General features: G+C 43.8%; 1 protein-coding gene across 8 annotated transcripts in view; it reads left to right on the top strand.

The window, feature by feature from the left end:
* The window catches only part of prdm6 (PR domain containing 6), a 203,938-nt gene that overhangs the window by 61,527 nt on the left and 124,755 nt on the right, over window positions 1–17,656 (top strand). For 3 of the 8 annotated variants that reach the window (XM_082554516.1, XM_082554518.1, XM_082554520.1), the window contains one exon: window positions 13,460–14,187. In XM_082554516.1, coding sequence (XP_082410642.1) covers window positions 13,473–14,187 — 715 coding nt within the window. In that variant the 5' untranslated portion in view covers window positions 13,460–13,472. Of the gene's footprint in view, window positions 1–11,362; window positions 11,940–13,456; window positions 14,188–17,656 lie in introns of those variants that run through there. The other 5 variants (XM_082554514.1, XM_082554521.1, XM_082554515.1 and 2 more) reach the window with 4 other exon arrangements.

Below are 17,656 nucleotides of genomic sequence, written 5' to 3'. Positions count from 1 at the left end.
GCTGCAGCGAATATAAAAACGCCTAAGTTCAGCGGCAAGACGCCATGGGAAGTGTTTATCGCACAGTTCGAGCTGTTAGCTGTTGCAGCTGGCTGGTCTGAGGAACATAAAGCTCTCCAATTGGCTTTGTGCCTGTGTGAGGATGCAGCTGCATGCCTGCTGCTGCTGACCGAGGAGCAGAGGGGAGATTATAATGCTCTGGTCGGAGCACTTCAGAGGCGCTTCGGGCAGTATAACCAACCAGTGCTGCTGAGGTCGGAGTTCCACAACAGACGCAGATTGCCAGGTGAGCCCCTCCGCATTTTGGCCCATGAAGTCGAGTGCCTTTGCCGGAGGGCGTATGACAGCATGCCACCATCAGTGCAGGCGGAGTTAGCTCGGGACCAGTTCCTGCAGGCCCTGAGCCCTAAAGAGCTCCGCATGCAAACTCAGCTTGCTCGGCCGGCCACACTCAGTGCAGCCCTGGAGCTAGCGTTGGAGAGGGAGATGCTTGCAGGATCCTCTGGGGGCGCTGACGACGCACACGTGGTGAGGGCTGTGTCAGCACCTGTGGAACAGATTGAGACGCCAGCGGGCCTGTGCAGTTTGGTGCAGACAGCTTCGCTGCAGTCGCCTTCCCCTCGGGCTGGCCCACACCGCCGACCTCAGAGCTGCTGGGGATGTGGACAAGTCGGACACCTCATCAGGCAGTGCCCCAAGCTTGCAGCGGTTCAGGGAAACGCCCACGGGCCCGTGTAGGCGGGAGTACACGGGCCTGGGAGAACGACATCCCCACACCACCGCCACCTCCACCCGGTGCGGCCATCACTGTGGGCTGGACCCAGGTTGGCGGCTTTTGCCATGTTCCAGTGACGATTGCGGGGGTGTCCTGTACGGCCCTGCTGGACACGGGATCCAATGCAACGCTGGTCCGACCCGATATTGTCCCAACCGGAGCTGCTGTACAACCGACTAACGTGCAACTTAAGACTGTGACCGGTGATCTGGCCCCAATGAGAGGGAAGGGAGTGTTCCAGTTCAAGGTGGGGGACCTCGGTGTGTCTTATGCTGCCTGGGTGGCTGACGTGCAGGACGCCTGCATCCTTGGGCTGGATTTTTTACGAGCCATTGGTGGTGTACTGGACTTAGGCAAAGGCCTCCTCGTACTCCCTGATGGGAAGAAGGTGCCGCTTATTCCTCCCCCGGTCTGCACAGCATCTTCCGCGGCGTCCACCTCCACCGCAGAGACCCCTGCAGACCCGCCAGCAGAACAGCGAGCGGAGGAGGAGAGGCTCTCAGCAGTGAGGAGTATCTGGTCAAAGAACTGTGAGGGGCTGACTCCACAGCAGCAAGAGAGTCTATGGCAGGTACTAAAAGAGTTTAGTGACATTTTTGCCCTGAAAGAAAGTGATGTTGGCTTGACACACTTGGTAGAGCACGTCATTGAGACAGGGGATGCCCAGCCTATTAAAGTGCGCCCCCGCCGCCTGCCCCTGGCTCATCAGGAGGCTGCAGACAGGGAGCTGTGTGAAATGATGAAGGCGGGCATCATAGAACCATCTGATAGCCCGTGGGCCTCCGCGGTGGTGATGGTGCCTAAGAAAAAAAGTCCTAGGATGCGTTTCTGTGTGGACTACAGACCACTCAACAAAGTGACGAAGAAAGACTCTTACCCCCTTCCCAGGATTGATGAGTCCCTCGACTTAGTAGCCGGGTCCTCCTGGTTTTCCACCCTGGACCTGCGGAGTGGCTACTGGCAGGTGCCACTGTCCCCGGAATCCAGACCGAAGACAGCCTTCTGCACTAACAGGGGACTATGGCAGTTCAAAGTCCTGAGTTTTGGCCTTTGCAACGCTCCTGCGACCTTCGAGAGGCTCATGGACAGTGTGCTGGCTGGCGTCCCACGGCAACGGTGTCTGGTTTACCTGGATGATCTTCTAGTGCACGGGAGCTCCTTTGATGCTGCCCTGGATGCCCTGAGACAAGTGTTGGAGAGGGTGGCGGCTGCAGGCCTGAAGCTGCATCCCGACAAGTGCCACTTCATGAGGAGGGAGGTGGAGTTTCTGGGCCACAAGCTGGGTCGTGAGGGCATCAGCACTTTGGAGGAAAAAATTCACACCATTACCGAGTGGCCCACACCAGCAGACCAGAAACAGCTCAAAAGCTTCCTAGGACTGGCGTCTTATTACAGGAGGTTTGTGAAGGGCTTTTCCTCCATAGCCGCACCACTCTTCCACCTGCTGCAGAAGGACCGTGACTTCATCTGGACCCAGGACTGTCAGCAGGCGTTCGACACCCTCCGCAGATCGCTGACAGAGTCCCCAGTCCTTGCCCCCCCTGACCCCGCCCTGCCTTTTGTCCTGGACACTAACGCAAGTAATGTGGGGCTGGGAGCGGTGTTGTCGCAGGTTGGACCGGAAGGGGAGAAGGTGGTGGCGTACTTCAGCCGGGTCCTGAACAGGAGCGAGCGGCGCTACTGTGTCACACGACGAGAGCTGTTGGCTGTGGTGGCGGGGGTGAGACACTTTAAATACTACCTGTGCGGCACAGCATTTGTTGTCAGAACTGATCATGCTGCCCTTCAGTGGCTGATGTCTTTCAGGGAGCCAGAGGGACAGGTGGCTCGCTGGCTGGAGGAGCTCCAAGCCTTCAATTTCACCGTGGAGCACAGAGCAGGGACGCACCATTCTAACGCAGACGCCCTCTCTCGCCGCCCATGTGCTGCAGCTGGCTGCCGTTACTGTGAGAAGCGAGAGGAAATAGAGCGGGAACTCACGACAATAGACGGAGCAGCACAGCTCGCCTGCAGGGTTCTTCTGGTGGTGGATGCAGCGGAGTGGAGGGCACGGCAGGAACAAGACACAGACCTGCTGCCGGTCCTGCAGTGGCTGGAGAAGGGGGAGCAACCCCTTTGGGATGAGGTCACTGGGTTTTCCATCTGTACCAGGGGGCTGTGGGCCAAGTTTGCAGCTCTCAGGCTGAAGGAGGGGGTGTTGGAGCGTGCCTGGAAGGATCCTGCCACGGGGGAGGAGAGGTGGCAGGTTGTGGTGCCAAGGTCGCTGAGGTCAGCTGTGCTGGGAGCCTGCCATGGGAGCACTGGCTCTGGCCACTTTGGGGTCTCCAAGACTCTTCGCCGCCTCCGCCAGGGCTATTACTGGGGTCAACAGCGGAGGGATGTGGAGGACTTTTGCCGCAGCTGTGATGCATGTTCCTCACACAAAGGGCCACAAGACCAGTCCCGGGCTCAGCTTCAGCAGCAACCAGCAGGAGCCCCAATGGAGCGAGTAGCTGTGGACGTCATGGGCCCATTTCCTCGCACAGACAGAGGAAACCGCTATGTTCTTGTGGCCATGGACTATTTTACCAAGTGGCCGGAAGCATACGCCATCCCAGATCAGGAGGCTGAGACGGTCGCTGATGTATTAGTGGAGGGGATGTTCAGCCACTTTGGAACAGCAGAGACCCTCCACAGTGACCAGGGGCGTAACTTTGAGTCCAAGGTATTTGCTGCCATGTGTGAACGCCTTGGGACTAAGAAAACCCGCACCACCCCACTTCACCCCCAAAGCGATGGGCTGGTGGAAAGGTTTAACAGGACGCTGGCCCAGCAGCTAGCCATCCTTACCTCAGAACACCAACGGGACTGGGATTACCATCTTCCCCTTACCCTCATGGCCTACAGGTCGGCAGTGCAGGACTCCACCCAATGTACGCCTGCCCTGCTCATGTTAGGGAGAGAGCTGAGAACTCCTGCAGAGTTGGCTTTTGGGAAACCCCCGGACGCGCCAGAGGCACCACCGGGCCGGGACTACGCAAGGAAGCTGCAGGACCGGCTGGATTCTGCACATTCCTACGCCCGAGAGCAGCTGGCGAAGGCAGGCCTGCGCCAAAAGAGGAATTACGACATCACCACTAAAGGGAGGCACTTCCGTGCTGGGGAGCTGGTGTGGGTCTACAGCCCAAAGAGGAAGAAGGGACGGTGTCCTAAACTGGATAGCAGCTGGGTGGGGCCTTGCAGCGTCCTAGAGCGAGTGGGGGAGGTTGACCAGAAGACCGGATGGCCCCCTACAGAGGACAGTCCCTCCCCTCCTTTCCAGAGGGACGTGTACAGAGCGTCCATGACCCTGCTCAGAGGGGCCCCCGACCGGGGCTGCGTTCCCCCCCTCGGACTCTTCACCCCAAAGCCCCGAAGCTCCGCGTCCTCCTCAGGGGCTCAGGAGGTCAAGGAGGGAACGTAGGCTACCGCCCCGCCTCAGACACTGTGTCGTTCCCTCGGGGACGAGGAACTTATTGCTGGGGGGGCAGTGTAACGATGGTTAAGTGTTACTGGACAGTGACATGTTGGTTTTCTCTGCACACTGTTGTTGTTCCTTTAAGATTCATGTTTGGTTGGGCTGCAGGAAGTAGTGAGGGTGGTGTACAGGAAGGGGTGGGGGGACCTGGTTGTTCTGTGTGTGTGCCAGGCTGAAGAGAGGTGTAGATCGAGAGCGCTTCCCCCTGAGTTAACAACCCGCTGGCTTATGTGCCGAATAAACGGACAAACTGAGACCCCAACCGTCTGGTTCTTGTGAACGTTACAATATTTTTCTTGACTAATTGACAAAGAGTTGCATTTTCCAGCATGCAGTGATCTATAAGGTGCAGTGGCTCGTTTTTAACACTAAATGAAGGATAATGAAGTCCATACAGCAGAGTATTTTATCTTTAAAATACTTTACTGCATTAAAAACACCTCAGGTCTGCTTGGGCTTGGCTTCAGCTGCAGGAAATAAAGCTGAAAAAGAGAATATAAGTCCCCGCTGAATACATGTCTATAGAGATGAATTATAATAGTCAGCCTGCCGTGACCTTAACACCACAGCAGGGACACACACACACAAACACACACGGTTATCGGCCTCCTGTCAAAGCAGCCCGTCCATTCGTCTTTTCCTGCCGCCGTCCGCCGAATTAATTAAGCAGAAATGTAAACGTTTTAATTGAATGTCAAAGCAGGACCTTAACAACATGCTCCTATGTAAATGAAAGTGACACCGCTTTAAACCTGTGGGTTTACATGTGGGTTTATACCAAGGTCACAGTCATGTATTTATGCATGTGTGTGTTGCACAGCGTAACTACAAACATTTTAATTGAATTAACACCACTTGTGTACTAATTGGCCCCATGCATTTAAACCAGTAAGACTTCAATCAACCAATAGTGGAAGCGAACCCTGTAAACATCTCCAGACTTTAATGGCCACAAGAGTGATTCGTAGCCATATTAATTACAAGTAAATTAGATGATCGTTTTTATCAACAAATCAAGATTTGATTGGTTGATCATTTTGTCTGATTTCTCTCTGTCACTGATGGGTTGTGTAAAGGCAGTTGAAATGGAACCCATAGAGCTTGAGTATTAGTCATACTCTGACTTCCTTTAAGTGAAACTAAGTCAACTGAAATAATTGTCTGATACTTGAAAACTTGTTGGATTGATGGATTGACGTTTTACTTGTAAAGCAAAACCTGAGGTCAATTTTCTTGGGAATAATTCAACAGTGGGGAAATCCTTTTGGGACAGTGTGCATCACAAGTACTTCCATACCAGCCTGGGGCACAAAAAATCCCCTCTATTAATAGTGTTTCTATTAAAACACTGTTTTGTTTTTTAAACTACTAGGTGTTCCTGGCAGCAGTTTGGGACCTTCATTTTGCATTGTTCTGTAGTCTTTCATATTAGTACTCATAGGCAATATAGGATGATCAAACTAGACTTCACGTGTGAGGTGTGAAGCTGACTATGAAACCAAGGACACCCCATGTTTGCTGACTAATGGGAAGTAAGTCAATGTGTAGCCAATTAGCATAACCTCAATAATTCTCCTTTCTGATTCTAATAATGACCATAAATTAGAAAATTGACACATTTTCTTCACAGAGAAAGAAACCTGAGGCTACGTTTCCCATAAAAATGATACAACTGCTAAAAAGTCATGTTGGCCCCTGCTAGCCATTTTAGTGTTGGCTTCACTTTCAGAATCAAAAGCTATGTTGACCTTTAATACTGTCATTTGGTGCTATTTTTATAAATTAGGTTGTTCAATAAAATAGTTTTTATTTCAGCTGAATTCCTGCAGCTGTTTTACAGCTTGAACTAAATTAACGCAGTTTTAACCCAAATACATCAAATCTGAAATAAATATAACTATTTTATGAACCCATGTGTAACATGCATAGATCTAATTAAACACATTTTCAAAGAAACTATGTTCCCTCTCGGTGGTTTATAAACAGAAGAATCTTTATTGAGGTCATAAGTCAAGTGAATATTTGGGTTTTCTCTTAGAGTTTCTGTTACCAGAAGGATCTTCACCTGCTGTCCATTAGAAAGAAACATGTTTAAGGCAGTTCTGCGTTGAGTTCAGTTTTCAGGAGGGGCAAATGTAGAATTTATGGTACGACTGGTCTTTTTGCCTGCGTAGAGCCTAAGGGATTTCCAACCTTGCTTGCATACATAATGTGCATGCACATAACAAACAGCATGTAAGTCAACGTGGGTGACACGCTGTCCGATCCAGATGGGGTTAAAAACTGTGCTGGAAGAGCAAAAGGAGTGACAACTGAGCTCACCTTCAACAGGAGGAACAGAAGCTCAAAAACTCTAAAAAAACAAACAAACAAACTAAAAGTGTTTTTATCTTCCTTGAGAAGAGACCTCTTGTGGTCATAAATGTGATTACGTGTCTACATAGAGAATTCAGGCTGATGACCTCGTTAGTAACACAGTGGATAAAATGTTGTGTAAAATCTATATGAGGATGTCCTCATGTGGCCATTTTTACCATGAAGTCTGCTCTCTGGAAGCAACTTTATATTTAAAGACAATATATATTATTGCATGTAGTTATGCCATTATAACAACATATCAGTGGTGTAAGTTATATTCACTGGTATCAGGGACTGTACCGTATACACGAGAAGACTCTTATTCACTTCATTAATTTCAAGCATCTCATTGTAAGCAATCTTTTTTTTCAAAAACACTCGTGCATGCCCCTGCTTGGCCTGTTTGTGCTGTTGGCAAACTGATATACTTAATCACACTGAGAGAAATTTTAAAAATTAGATGTTATTGTTAAGAAATAAAAATGATACACTGCTTTTATGAGGTTATAGCTGAATAAATGCAGAAAATGGGCCATTTTAGCTCATTGCTAGGTGGTTGCTAGGTAACAAGATGATGTCAGAACTTCTGATATAGATAAGAACCCTCAGGGGCCTAAGATGTACCCGTGTGCCAAGGAGAAAACAACAACTCAATAAATAAATACATGAATACATAAAATACATCAACAATCAAAAGTACAGCATGAGAATCAAAGGAGGTAACTGCAGTGGACAGTTTTCATTTTTTCCATGGATGGCTACATTCATAGGATGATTCTCGTCCGAGGTCTGCTGCCACTCATTTGTATCGGTTCTATTTACACTTATCTTTTATCCTTTAATATACATTACTGCGCAGTTATTGTACGGCCATATCTGAGTTTGCATGTTTTTTAAATAATTGTAATCTAAAGTTAAACTGCGTCCATGTCGCTGTTGAAAATGAAACTCCTCTTGCATTCCTGCAATGTTCTCACATGCAGGAATACACAGCTTTGCTAAATGAACTCTTGTTTATATTGTGTTTTTTCCTTTCCTGCAGCCGTCTAAATAATTAGCTTTTGTTGTAGAAAATGATGAATTTGGGCAGTTAATTTATTGATCGTCCGGCTCCTTTCGATGTGCTTTGCTTTAGAAAGTCATTAATCAATGGATGAAAACACCTAATTCTACTCCTGCTCTGTTTTCCCCCCTTTTCTTTTCTTTCTTTATGCATTCTGTCTGGAATGGAAAATCCCCCGCGGCATTATGGAGACGAATCAAAACTATGAACTAAAAATGATGGTGATGGAGAAGAAATATAAGAAATGTACATTTAGAATAAAAAGCACCATGAATTCATCATTTATATCTGCTGGTTAGGGAACATTTGCTTCAATGTTACATTTGTAATGATAAAAACAAACACCACAGCTTCAGTTTAGCTTAAAGTGGGAGTCATGCTGATGTTAAAAAAGACCTTTATATAAAATATTATGAATTTGTTCCAGTGAATGGTGTTACAATATCATAACTGGATGAAAATAAATGCTAAAAATTCATTTTCAAAGATGAAATTAAACAGTTGACAATGACAATAACAAGTGTATAGGAATAATATTCACATTTACCATTACTTTGTGTGGGTTTTTTTAAACGTTTTTCTCATTTAACACCACAAACGACCTCAGTATAACAACCAAAACATGACAGAAGCGGTGTGTTATTTATGTGCAATCTTCTGATCTCACATTGAAATACCTCCACTATCTTATCATTGGTAATGTTTATGAACAAGTTAAAACAATATATTGTCAGTCAACAGTCTGTACACACAAGAGGGCAAAAAACTATGATGAACAAATGCACAAAGTGTAGCTTTTTGACTATTGTACACAGCGAGCACAGTGAAGAGGAAGCCAGCATTTAAATGTAAAATGTTATGATAAATTATAAATTCTTACAATAATTCATAACAGAACATAAGAAACATGAGAAAAAAATAGTAAAGTGAACTTTCAGATCATCTCTGGCGTCTTTAAAGGTGCATTTGGGGCTTAGTTTTCCTCACACTGGGCTCTTTTTGTCCCAGACAATTATTTAGTGGCGAAGTAAGCTAGGACCAAAATAAACATATTTGGTAGAGGGCGCAATTTCCTGCTCAGTGTAGCAAAGGAAGTTTAGCTCATAGACTGAAGAACTCAGCTGATGTTGTTTTGTGGCTGCAGTTATTTACTTTTATATAGATAAGAATGAAAACTGAATGAAAAGAATTTCTCGTCTATGCAACTATGAGGTGTTGTAATTCTCCAACAGGAATTTGGAGTTTTAATTTTATATATTTGTGCATTGTTATTGTTGTATAAAATAAAAACAAATCTGAGACAAGTGCTAGCATTGTAAAATGTAGTTTATTAACATTGAACAAATTAATCTGTAAGTGTAAAACTAATATTAACTATTATAATCATGACATTTTTGGCCAGCAGTTAAACTCAAAATGTAAAATGCACCAAATATTTTTTGTTCACTAGTATAGTTGTATAGTTTTTGCCAGGAGCAGGAAGTCTAAAAAGTCACTGAAATGTAAACAATAAATCTCAGGTTGTTTTTTCCCAGCTTTATGGATTTCTTCGTTTTATTAAAACTCAGCACTAAAAATTCATCGGTATTGTTCATTTGGATGCAAAAAAAAGAAAAGCCTTAGATCTAAAAGGAAGTGTCATGCCAGCGATTTGACTCTTCAGCAGTGACTAACAGCTAATTCCTTAGAACAAGACACACAAATCACTGAAAAAGGAAGTAAAGAAGTTGGATTGGGCTGCAGTGCTGCTGGCTTCCTTCACTGTTAAAACAATATTCCTTTTTCATCAAATTGAACAACCAACCATACAAGGACATTTTGACTGATGTTGTGATTAAAATTGCCTTTTTGAGTCCACGTTAAAAAAAACCCAATCTCCTAACAATAAGGACCTACCTCCTTGGAGGTGAAAAATTACATGTAAGAAGACCCTAGATTTGAACTACCAACCCTGCGCTTTTCTGCGGGCTACTGTCGACCCTGAACTTGTGCTTCAGCCAATCAGACGGGCTGTTGCTGCTCCACATTCCTCCATGCTGAAAAAGTCGCTTTAAGCCGACAAGAGTTCATTTTCAGACGCTTATGTTTGTGTTTTTGTTCGTTATCAATCCACCAGAGGTCTCGAGGATGACAAATGGGTCCTGTCAGGGCGACGCCAGTCATAACAACACACACTCATACTGACACACACACACACACATTTACATTTTCAGGCATTTAGCTGATTCTTAGCTGTTCTTATCCACAGCAGCTTACAATGACTGATGTACACACACATACTGTATGCTTTACGTGTGTAGGTGTAGGTGTGTGTGTGTGTGTGTGCGTGCATGTGCGTGTGCGTGTTTGTGAAGCAGACGGGTGGGAAAGCTTGGGGTCATGGATAACAAGTCAGACCCAAAACACAATGAGCTCGGCTGTAATCTGTCTTATCTTCACTGGTACACACGTGCGCACACACACGCACATACATACACATACACACATACATACATTACACAGACACACAGTGGATGAAAGCTGAGCGATTTGAACTGGCAGAATGACCACCTATAAGATCAGAAATAAAAATAAATATCAGAAAAACAAGATTTTAGATTGTTGAAAGTTCTTCGGTGGATGAATGAGGAGAATGAAAAATAACTGACAAGAAGCTCAAAAACTATACGAATTTAAAAAAAAAAATCTTTCCTGAGAAGAGACCTCTTGTGGTTATGGATGTGATTGCTTGTCTACATAGAGAATCCAGGTTGTAGACATAGCCTCCATTGCTGCAGTGAAACCTCATTAGTAGCAGATTTGTTAAAAGCATAAGTCTGCTGATGTCTACATACACAAAAAATCAGAAATTCGCTTTCACTACTGATGTTCATAATCTAGCTAGAACCCCATAGAGTTGAAACAGAAAGTCTGAACTTCTTCCACAAAGAGTGATGTAGTTGCTGTAGAATGGCAGTTTGCCTCCCACCAAGTGACCTGTGTAATCATGTTGCGGTCCCCCAGAGGCTGAGCATGCAACACCTTTCACCTCTGGGGTACTAGTTGGTCGCCGACACTACTTGCAAAAAAAGAATAAATCCAGTCACCAGAAAGTTATTTTTTCCTATTTGCAAAGATGTTGCTCAAAGATGTTTACTTTAGCATGACTTAGTCATTATCTGTACTGTTTTTGGAAAAAACTATAAATCTTTTGTGATTCTGTACATCAAGAACAATCTGCTGGGCAATGAGTAGGAAGTGGAATGATTCTGCTCTGTCAGCTTTGAGTGACATTAGTGAACAAACAGCATTTCTTTATTAGGGTTACGGGGTGTTATGACCTCCAGGGGTAACAAAGTATATGTACTGAACTGATATTTGAAAAACTTTCAGTTACCTCTGGTTGATGAACCAAACTGCACTGATTTAAAGAAAAACTGCTTAGTTGTACAAACTCAAATCTTTAGCACACAAAGGTGTGCTCAACTGATTTACTACAAATCACCAGCAACCTTTGATAGACACATGAGAGAGGTTTGCATGTAGCCAGTGCTGCTTTCACCATATTGGCATTTGTTCATAGTGTCAATAAAGATCATTTGAATGAAGTAAAAAGAGTCCAGTCTGAAGCAAAGCACTGTAAAGAAGACATGAAAGAAATAAAAGGGGGGAAAGGAGGGAGATAGTAAAAACTGAGTGTTTGGAGAAAAAGGAGGATGGAGAAAAGAGAAGTGAGAGAGAAAGGATACGTGTGAATTTGAGGGAGAAAGAGAGAGAGAGACTATGGAGAAAAGCGGAGAGAGAGGAGGAGAGAGGATAAGTGAATGGAAGTGGAGAGAGAGGGGGTGGGAGAGAGAGACTCGTGTAGAACACTCTCCGGTAGTTCTGGCTCCGGAGACGCGCTGGACGCAGCGGACTGTCCCGGCTCCTCTCGATGGTTCACCGCAGCCCGGAGGAGGGACAAACCTTCCACCGCTGCCCGGAAATCGGCGCCCAGGAGCCGCACACACTCTGATAACTGTAAGGCTTTGCTGCTTTGCCAACTTTCACGTTATAAAAAGAAAGGGAAAACATCAAAGGGAACTCCAAGCAAAACCTATCGGAGCCTCTCCGCGTCTCTGCCCGCCGAGCGCTGCCTCTGCTTGGACTTGATCAGCACGCGAGATCGCCGAGCTTCCAGGGACTTATCCGGATCATCTGCTCACTTATTCAGATGAAACTATTCATCACGAACTGGTTTACACTGTAAACTACTCGGAAGTGTGAACGTGAGTGCGTTAACGGCTTTTGTTGGCTTTTCTAACGCGTTTTTTTGCGCTCGGTGTGCGTAAAATCCGCGCTAAAACAAACCATCCGAGACAGAGACAGCGGAGCAGAGGAAGGAGGCAGAAGTCAGTTTATATTTGGTGTTTTATTGGTGTTCGAAGTTTATGTTCCACACTGAATGCTTTTATTTGGTTGGTGAGACTTAATTCGTCACGAGTTTTAAAAAGAACGTAGAAGAAAAAAAAACTGCAAATAGAGGCAAACAATTCAGTTATAAGATCATTTTATTTTAAGTCATACAGAAGATTCTTTTATTTGTACATCGTTTACGTCTGCTTATTTCAGTGGATGTAATTGTTTCCTCTTTTTAATATTCGCCAATATTCACCACTATAAAAACTCTTTCTACTTTCTAATAATGTCTTCTTAAGATGTGTAGAATCGTACCTAATTCTTATCATTGGAATTTAGATCTGCAGATTTTCTTTTCTTTTTTTTTAAACAAAAAACACACCAGTGTGGACATCCACCTTTGAAATTCCTCTGTGAAAGAATTCAGGTTGAACCAGTGGAGTATTTAAGACTGAACAAACTCAGCATGATCACCAAAAACATCTGAAGCATGACCCTCTCACTCTTTTTTAATTATAAACACGGATATAAATTTAAATTTGGAATTTTGTATCGGATTTTATCCTTTTTAGCTTGTTTGAAGCCTAAAAACACATTAGGGTGACTGAAAGGAGAGCAGAAGCCAGACTGTGAAACATATTTATTTGAGATTTGGTTTGCAATCAAAGTTGTAGAAAAGTGAAACACCTGCTTTGTAAATTTATAGATAAAAAAAACTCAGACTACATGTAATGTTGATAAATTGTCATTTTAAACTTTATACCTAAAACATTTCAATGCAATTTGCACCATTTTACATTTACAATTTTTACAAAACGCAAGAAAAAGGAAAAAAAGTAAAGAAAAAAAAAACATTATCGATCAGCAGGCTGATGTTCAATGTGCTCACAAATTTAACACAAATGTAATTTTGGATGAATCCTCAGAAAATAAATTGTTTGAAACAAAACGCTTTCTGGTAAAAAAAAAAAGAAGTGTGAATCAGATGTGATCTGTTGTAGATTTTGAAATGAGCAATGAGACTGAATTCTGCAGAAAAAAAATCAAGCAAACACATCGGTCATCAGTTGAGTTCTGGAGTGGAGCTCTCTCTTAAGTCCCTGAAAACTGATTTATGTAAAAACGCAGTAACTTAAAGCACTGATTTTATCTTTTAAAAAGTCATAAATGTCTCACTAAAGTTGTCAAATATGTTTAAAAATTAATTAAACACACAATTAAAAAAATTTGTCTGTAGTGAATCTGACACTTGTTGTATTTCTCGTGTTTGAAGTAAACAAACTGGAACCCCTGCATGTTCAGCGCTTCATGTTTTGACCTCTTGAATGTTTCTATATGTTTTTTGATCCTGATGATTGATGCCGCTCTCTCTGATGTTTCCTCCCAGCAGTCAGTGGACAGCCATGCTGAAGCCGGGCGACCCGAGCGGTTCGGCCTTCCTTAAGGTGGACCCGTCCTACCTGCAGCACTGGCAGCAGCTGTTCCCTCAGGCTCAGCTAAAAGCTCCTCTGGCTCCTCCGCCACCCCCACCTGACCGTCTCTCCATCCCTATTGACACCATGCGCCCGTCCCGCCTGCATAGCCACCTCCTAGCTTCCACGCACTGCACTTCTTCCTCTTCTTCTTCCTCCTCCTCTTCAGCAGCTTCTTCTTCAGCAGCAGCAGCAGCCGCAGCAGCAGCCGCAGCGGCAGCCCTCACTCCGTCCACCTCCATCTCCATTTCCACCAACGCAGGGCTCTCCCAGCTGCCTGTGCCCCAGCAGATCGCACTTTTTGGGCAGGCATTGGCCCCAGTGTGCGCTGGACCTGGAGGTCCTGGAGGAGGAGGAGGAGGACCAGGAGGAGGCGGAGGAGGAGATCTAGTGGTGGTGGTCCCTCCAGAGAACCCGCAGGGGCTCAACCCAGCAGCTGGGCTCCTCCATCAGGCCAAAGAGCAGAGCTGCGGAGGGGTGGGGGTTGGAGTGGTGTCGTCCAGCGTGAAGAGCAGCAGCAGCGGAGGCAGCGAGGAGGGCGGCAAAGGGTTCAAGCTGACGGCAGCGGAGCTGGACTACTATCTGTACGGACAGCAGAGGATGGAGATCATCCCGCTGAGCAACCACACGGGAGAGCTCAACAACCGTACGTACACACACACTGACACACACGCTTTATTTAGAGAAGCAGTCCTGTAATCTTCAGTTCTAACAATCCTTCTATGGCGCTCGACCATGACCTTTGACCTTTTGGTGTACTCAGTGTTTAACTATCAAGTACTTATAATCACACTGTAGTGTTTCTGTCGGGCTTAAAATCATCTGCTCAGCGTTTCAGGTGTTTTTTAATCCTATTATTACAACTAAAATAACAAATTTTTAATAAAATGTTTAACCACTGAGTGTTGCTAATTATAATTTTTTATTTTAAAAAATTGCTTATTTCTATAATTTCCCATGAATATTTATGTATTATTACTGCAAAAAATTTTTTTTATTAGTTTTTGAAAAGTTATAACTAATCTTTTAAAATATATATTTTATAATTTTAAAGATAAATTAACACATAACGTCTGCTCTTTTGGACCACAATAATTTTCTCTTTTGTTTTGCGGCATTTCTTTCAAAATACACACATATGTGGCATGCTGCCAGCATCGGTTTCCACCTAAACAACCTCTTAAAATTACAATAATTTATACAGACAATTCCCAATAAAAGGATGTATTTAAATCTCCTCCATCACTCGACATGTGATTCACTCCTTAAACTGCACATAATTTCAGATTTATTTGGTCATTAAAGTGCAGTAAACTTGTAACTTAAGTTTACGAGCAAATCTAACATGATTTAACTAATGTAAGACTTAATTTCATTCACTGCAGTTTTAAAGCGTGTCATGCAGCACTTGTGTGAGACGTTACAGTTGGTTTGACAGCTGCGGTGCTGGACAGTAGGAGCTGGAAGGAGAGGATAGTGGTTGGCTTGGAGGGTCAGAGGTCAAAGGTCAGCAGCCTGGCCTGGGATCACGCTCTCAGACAGCAGCAGTCCTGCAGCTCACAGTTAATATTAACCAGAGTCCATTTGGATCTTATGTTAAAAAACAAACGCCTCTTTTCTCTGCACCTGTCGGCCTTCACGCACCATTTAAGGGTGTTTATTAGAGTGCGCTGTCATTTCACTCCGGTCAAAGCTGCGGATTATTTCCCGAAAAGTAATAAAATTTTATATTAAAAAATAGAAACATTTAGAGATTTTTTTTCTTAGTTTTATTTAGTTTTAATGTTTTTTCACTTTTACTTTTTTTGTGTTCTTCGAAAAAAGACAATCTTCATCTTAAAAACGGATATTTTTCACTCTAAAGCCGACTAAACTCCAGCTTCGATATCGGCTGTGAATCCTCGCACACGTTTACACAGATATCGACGAGGCGCTGTCATGCGTAAAAGACGCACGAACACGCCGGTTAAAATCTCGCCAGTCTGGCCTAGAGGTGCGTTTCTTCAGTGCTGTCGGGACGTCCCGTTAAAAGAAACACACACACACACACGCATACTTCACGGTGGAGGCTCAGCGCTGAAAACAGCCGCTGTGCACGTGGAGATTGATTTAAAGTTTCGGAAAGTTTGACATCTACCCCAGGAAATCACTTAAATACCCAGAAAAATGCTTCTAATTTCATATATATCAGTGATTCAGTTTTCTGTTGTGATGTGCATTACCCTCTGAATATAATCAAACTTTCACCGAGTGAGTTAAATCCTGAACTGAACAGATTTGTTCAAGCGTAATTTAAGTTTTTGAAATCGCATTGTTTGCCATTAGTTTAACATTACAGTCAGAATTTATTTATTATTGTAATTTAATCATTTATTAGCCCGATTCTTATTATTTTGCTGTCGCGCAGTTTTATTTTAATGTCCTCACAACATTTCTAACATTATGGAGGAATTTTTCGCTCACTGCTTTAAAAAAGGTCCGTTTTTGATTACTCTAATCTCCGACTTCCAGAACATTCCCACACAAAAAAAGGTGATTTTAAAGTGGCTGCACCGTGATCCATCTTAATTTCAGTCGGATCTCATTGGGTTTTTTTTTTAAGTGTTCAGAATTTGCAGGAGAATAACGAGGACTTCATTTTATTTCTTTTGCTTTAAACGTTAAACTTCGTGCTCTCTGCTGCTGCAGCGTCACCGCTCTGTCTCGTTCTGCTGTAATAATCCTGTAATCTGGCGCTTTGGCGTCTGTGCCGTAACCTCGGGATTCATCTCCGCCGCTTCTGCTTTCAGGCGTTATGGCAGCGATCCTAAACAGCACGCAGATTGTGTGTGTGTGTGAGCGCGTATATTCCGCGGTGATAAAACGGACCATCAGCAGTAATCTGAGTCGATACGCGCCGGCAGGGCCGATGAGGGATGGAGGGACAAGCAGGAATTAATTGCCGTATATAGTTTTGTGTTTGTGGAGGGGAGAGAGAGGGAGAGAGTGAGAGAGGAGGAGGGGGGATCGATCCACCGACCTACCGGCCCGCTATTTATCATCCCAACACGGTCGTATTGAGGTCTCCTGGGTGTGTGCGCGCGCGCGCGTGTGTGCTTGAGTGGGTGGAGTGGGGGTGTAGATAAAGCAGTCACATACGCACTCCTTCATGTGTCACTGTCACAGCTCGATTATTAATCACAGTAATAATAATAATAATAATAATAATGATGATAATGATGATGATGGTTAATTATTATCCATTTACGTTTTTACTTATTTAATGTGGGTGGGGCGGGGGGGGGGGGGGGGGGGGGGGTATTTTTTTATTATTTTTATTTTTATTTAAGTTCAATAACTGCAAGTCGTTTATCCTTCTTTGCTATGCTAACAGGTTCTATCTGAATATTTATGGCACTGATTTTCACGCTTGGTTTTTTAGGGCTCTTACGTCTTTAGATAAATATTTTCAAAAACGTAGAATGTTTTTTTCTCTCTCGCACTAATAGAAGAATAAATGTAGAAAGCATCCACCAACAGAATGCGGGTCTGACTGAAGGTCTAGCTCGCCATATGTTGATACAGTTTAAAATAAATGAAGTTATTATTAAAATGATTGACTGCAATGATTTGTTGAGTGACATAAATTATTATGTCACTATTTTGTTTTTTGAGAGAGGAAAACTGCAAATGTTTACCTCTTACATGTAAGAAGAGAGGGTCACTTGTTTTTTTGTTGTTTTTTCACTATTTTCTAATTGATTGATTAGTTAAAAGATGTTTTTTTCTCCAAACATTGAATGATTATTAAATCAAATAATTATTAAAACAGTTTAAAGCTTTCACAGATCAATCTTTGGTGTACCTCAAAGTCCAGCAACATTGGATCCCACATTTGCCATTATGCCATGGAATAACCTCTCATTAGCCCATCACAGTCTGCTTTTGTTACATGAGCTTTCTGTTAGAAGCTTCTAACCCAGGATAAACATGAGGATGCCTTTGTGACATCATTCGAGGTAGTTTTTAAGACTTTATAAAAATATTTTCCAAAGAGATTTTTTTTTGTTTTTTTCAACAGACTGAGTAAAACTACTGGTGGTGAGAAAACCGAGTTCTTTAAATGCTCCAAAATT

The sequence above is a fragment of the Aulonocara stuartgranti genome (genome assembly GCF_965226115.1).
Source record: "Aulonocara stuartgranti genome assembly, chromosome: 12".
Lineage (NCBI taxonomy): Eukaryota > Metazoa > Chordata > Actinopteri > Cichliformes > Cichlidae > Aulonocara > Aulonocara stuartgranti.
The sequence above is the reverse complement of the archived record's forward strand: the minus strand, read 5'-3'. Positions and strand labels throughout refer to the sequence as shown.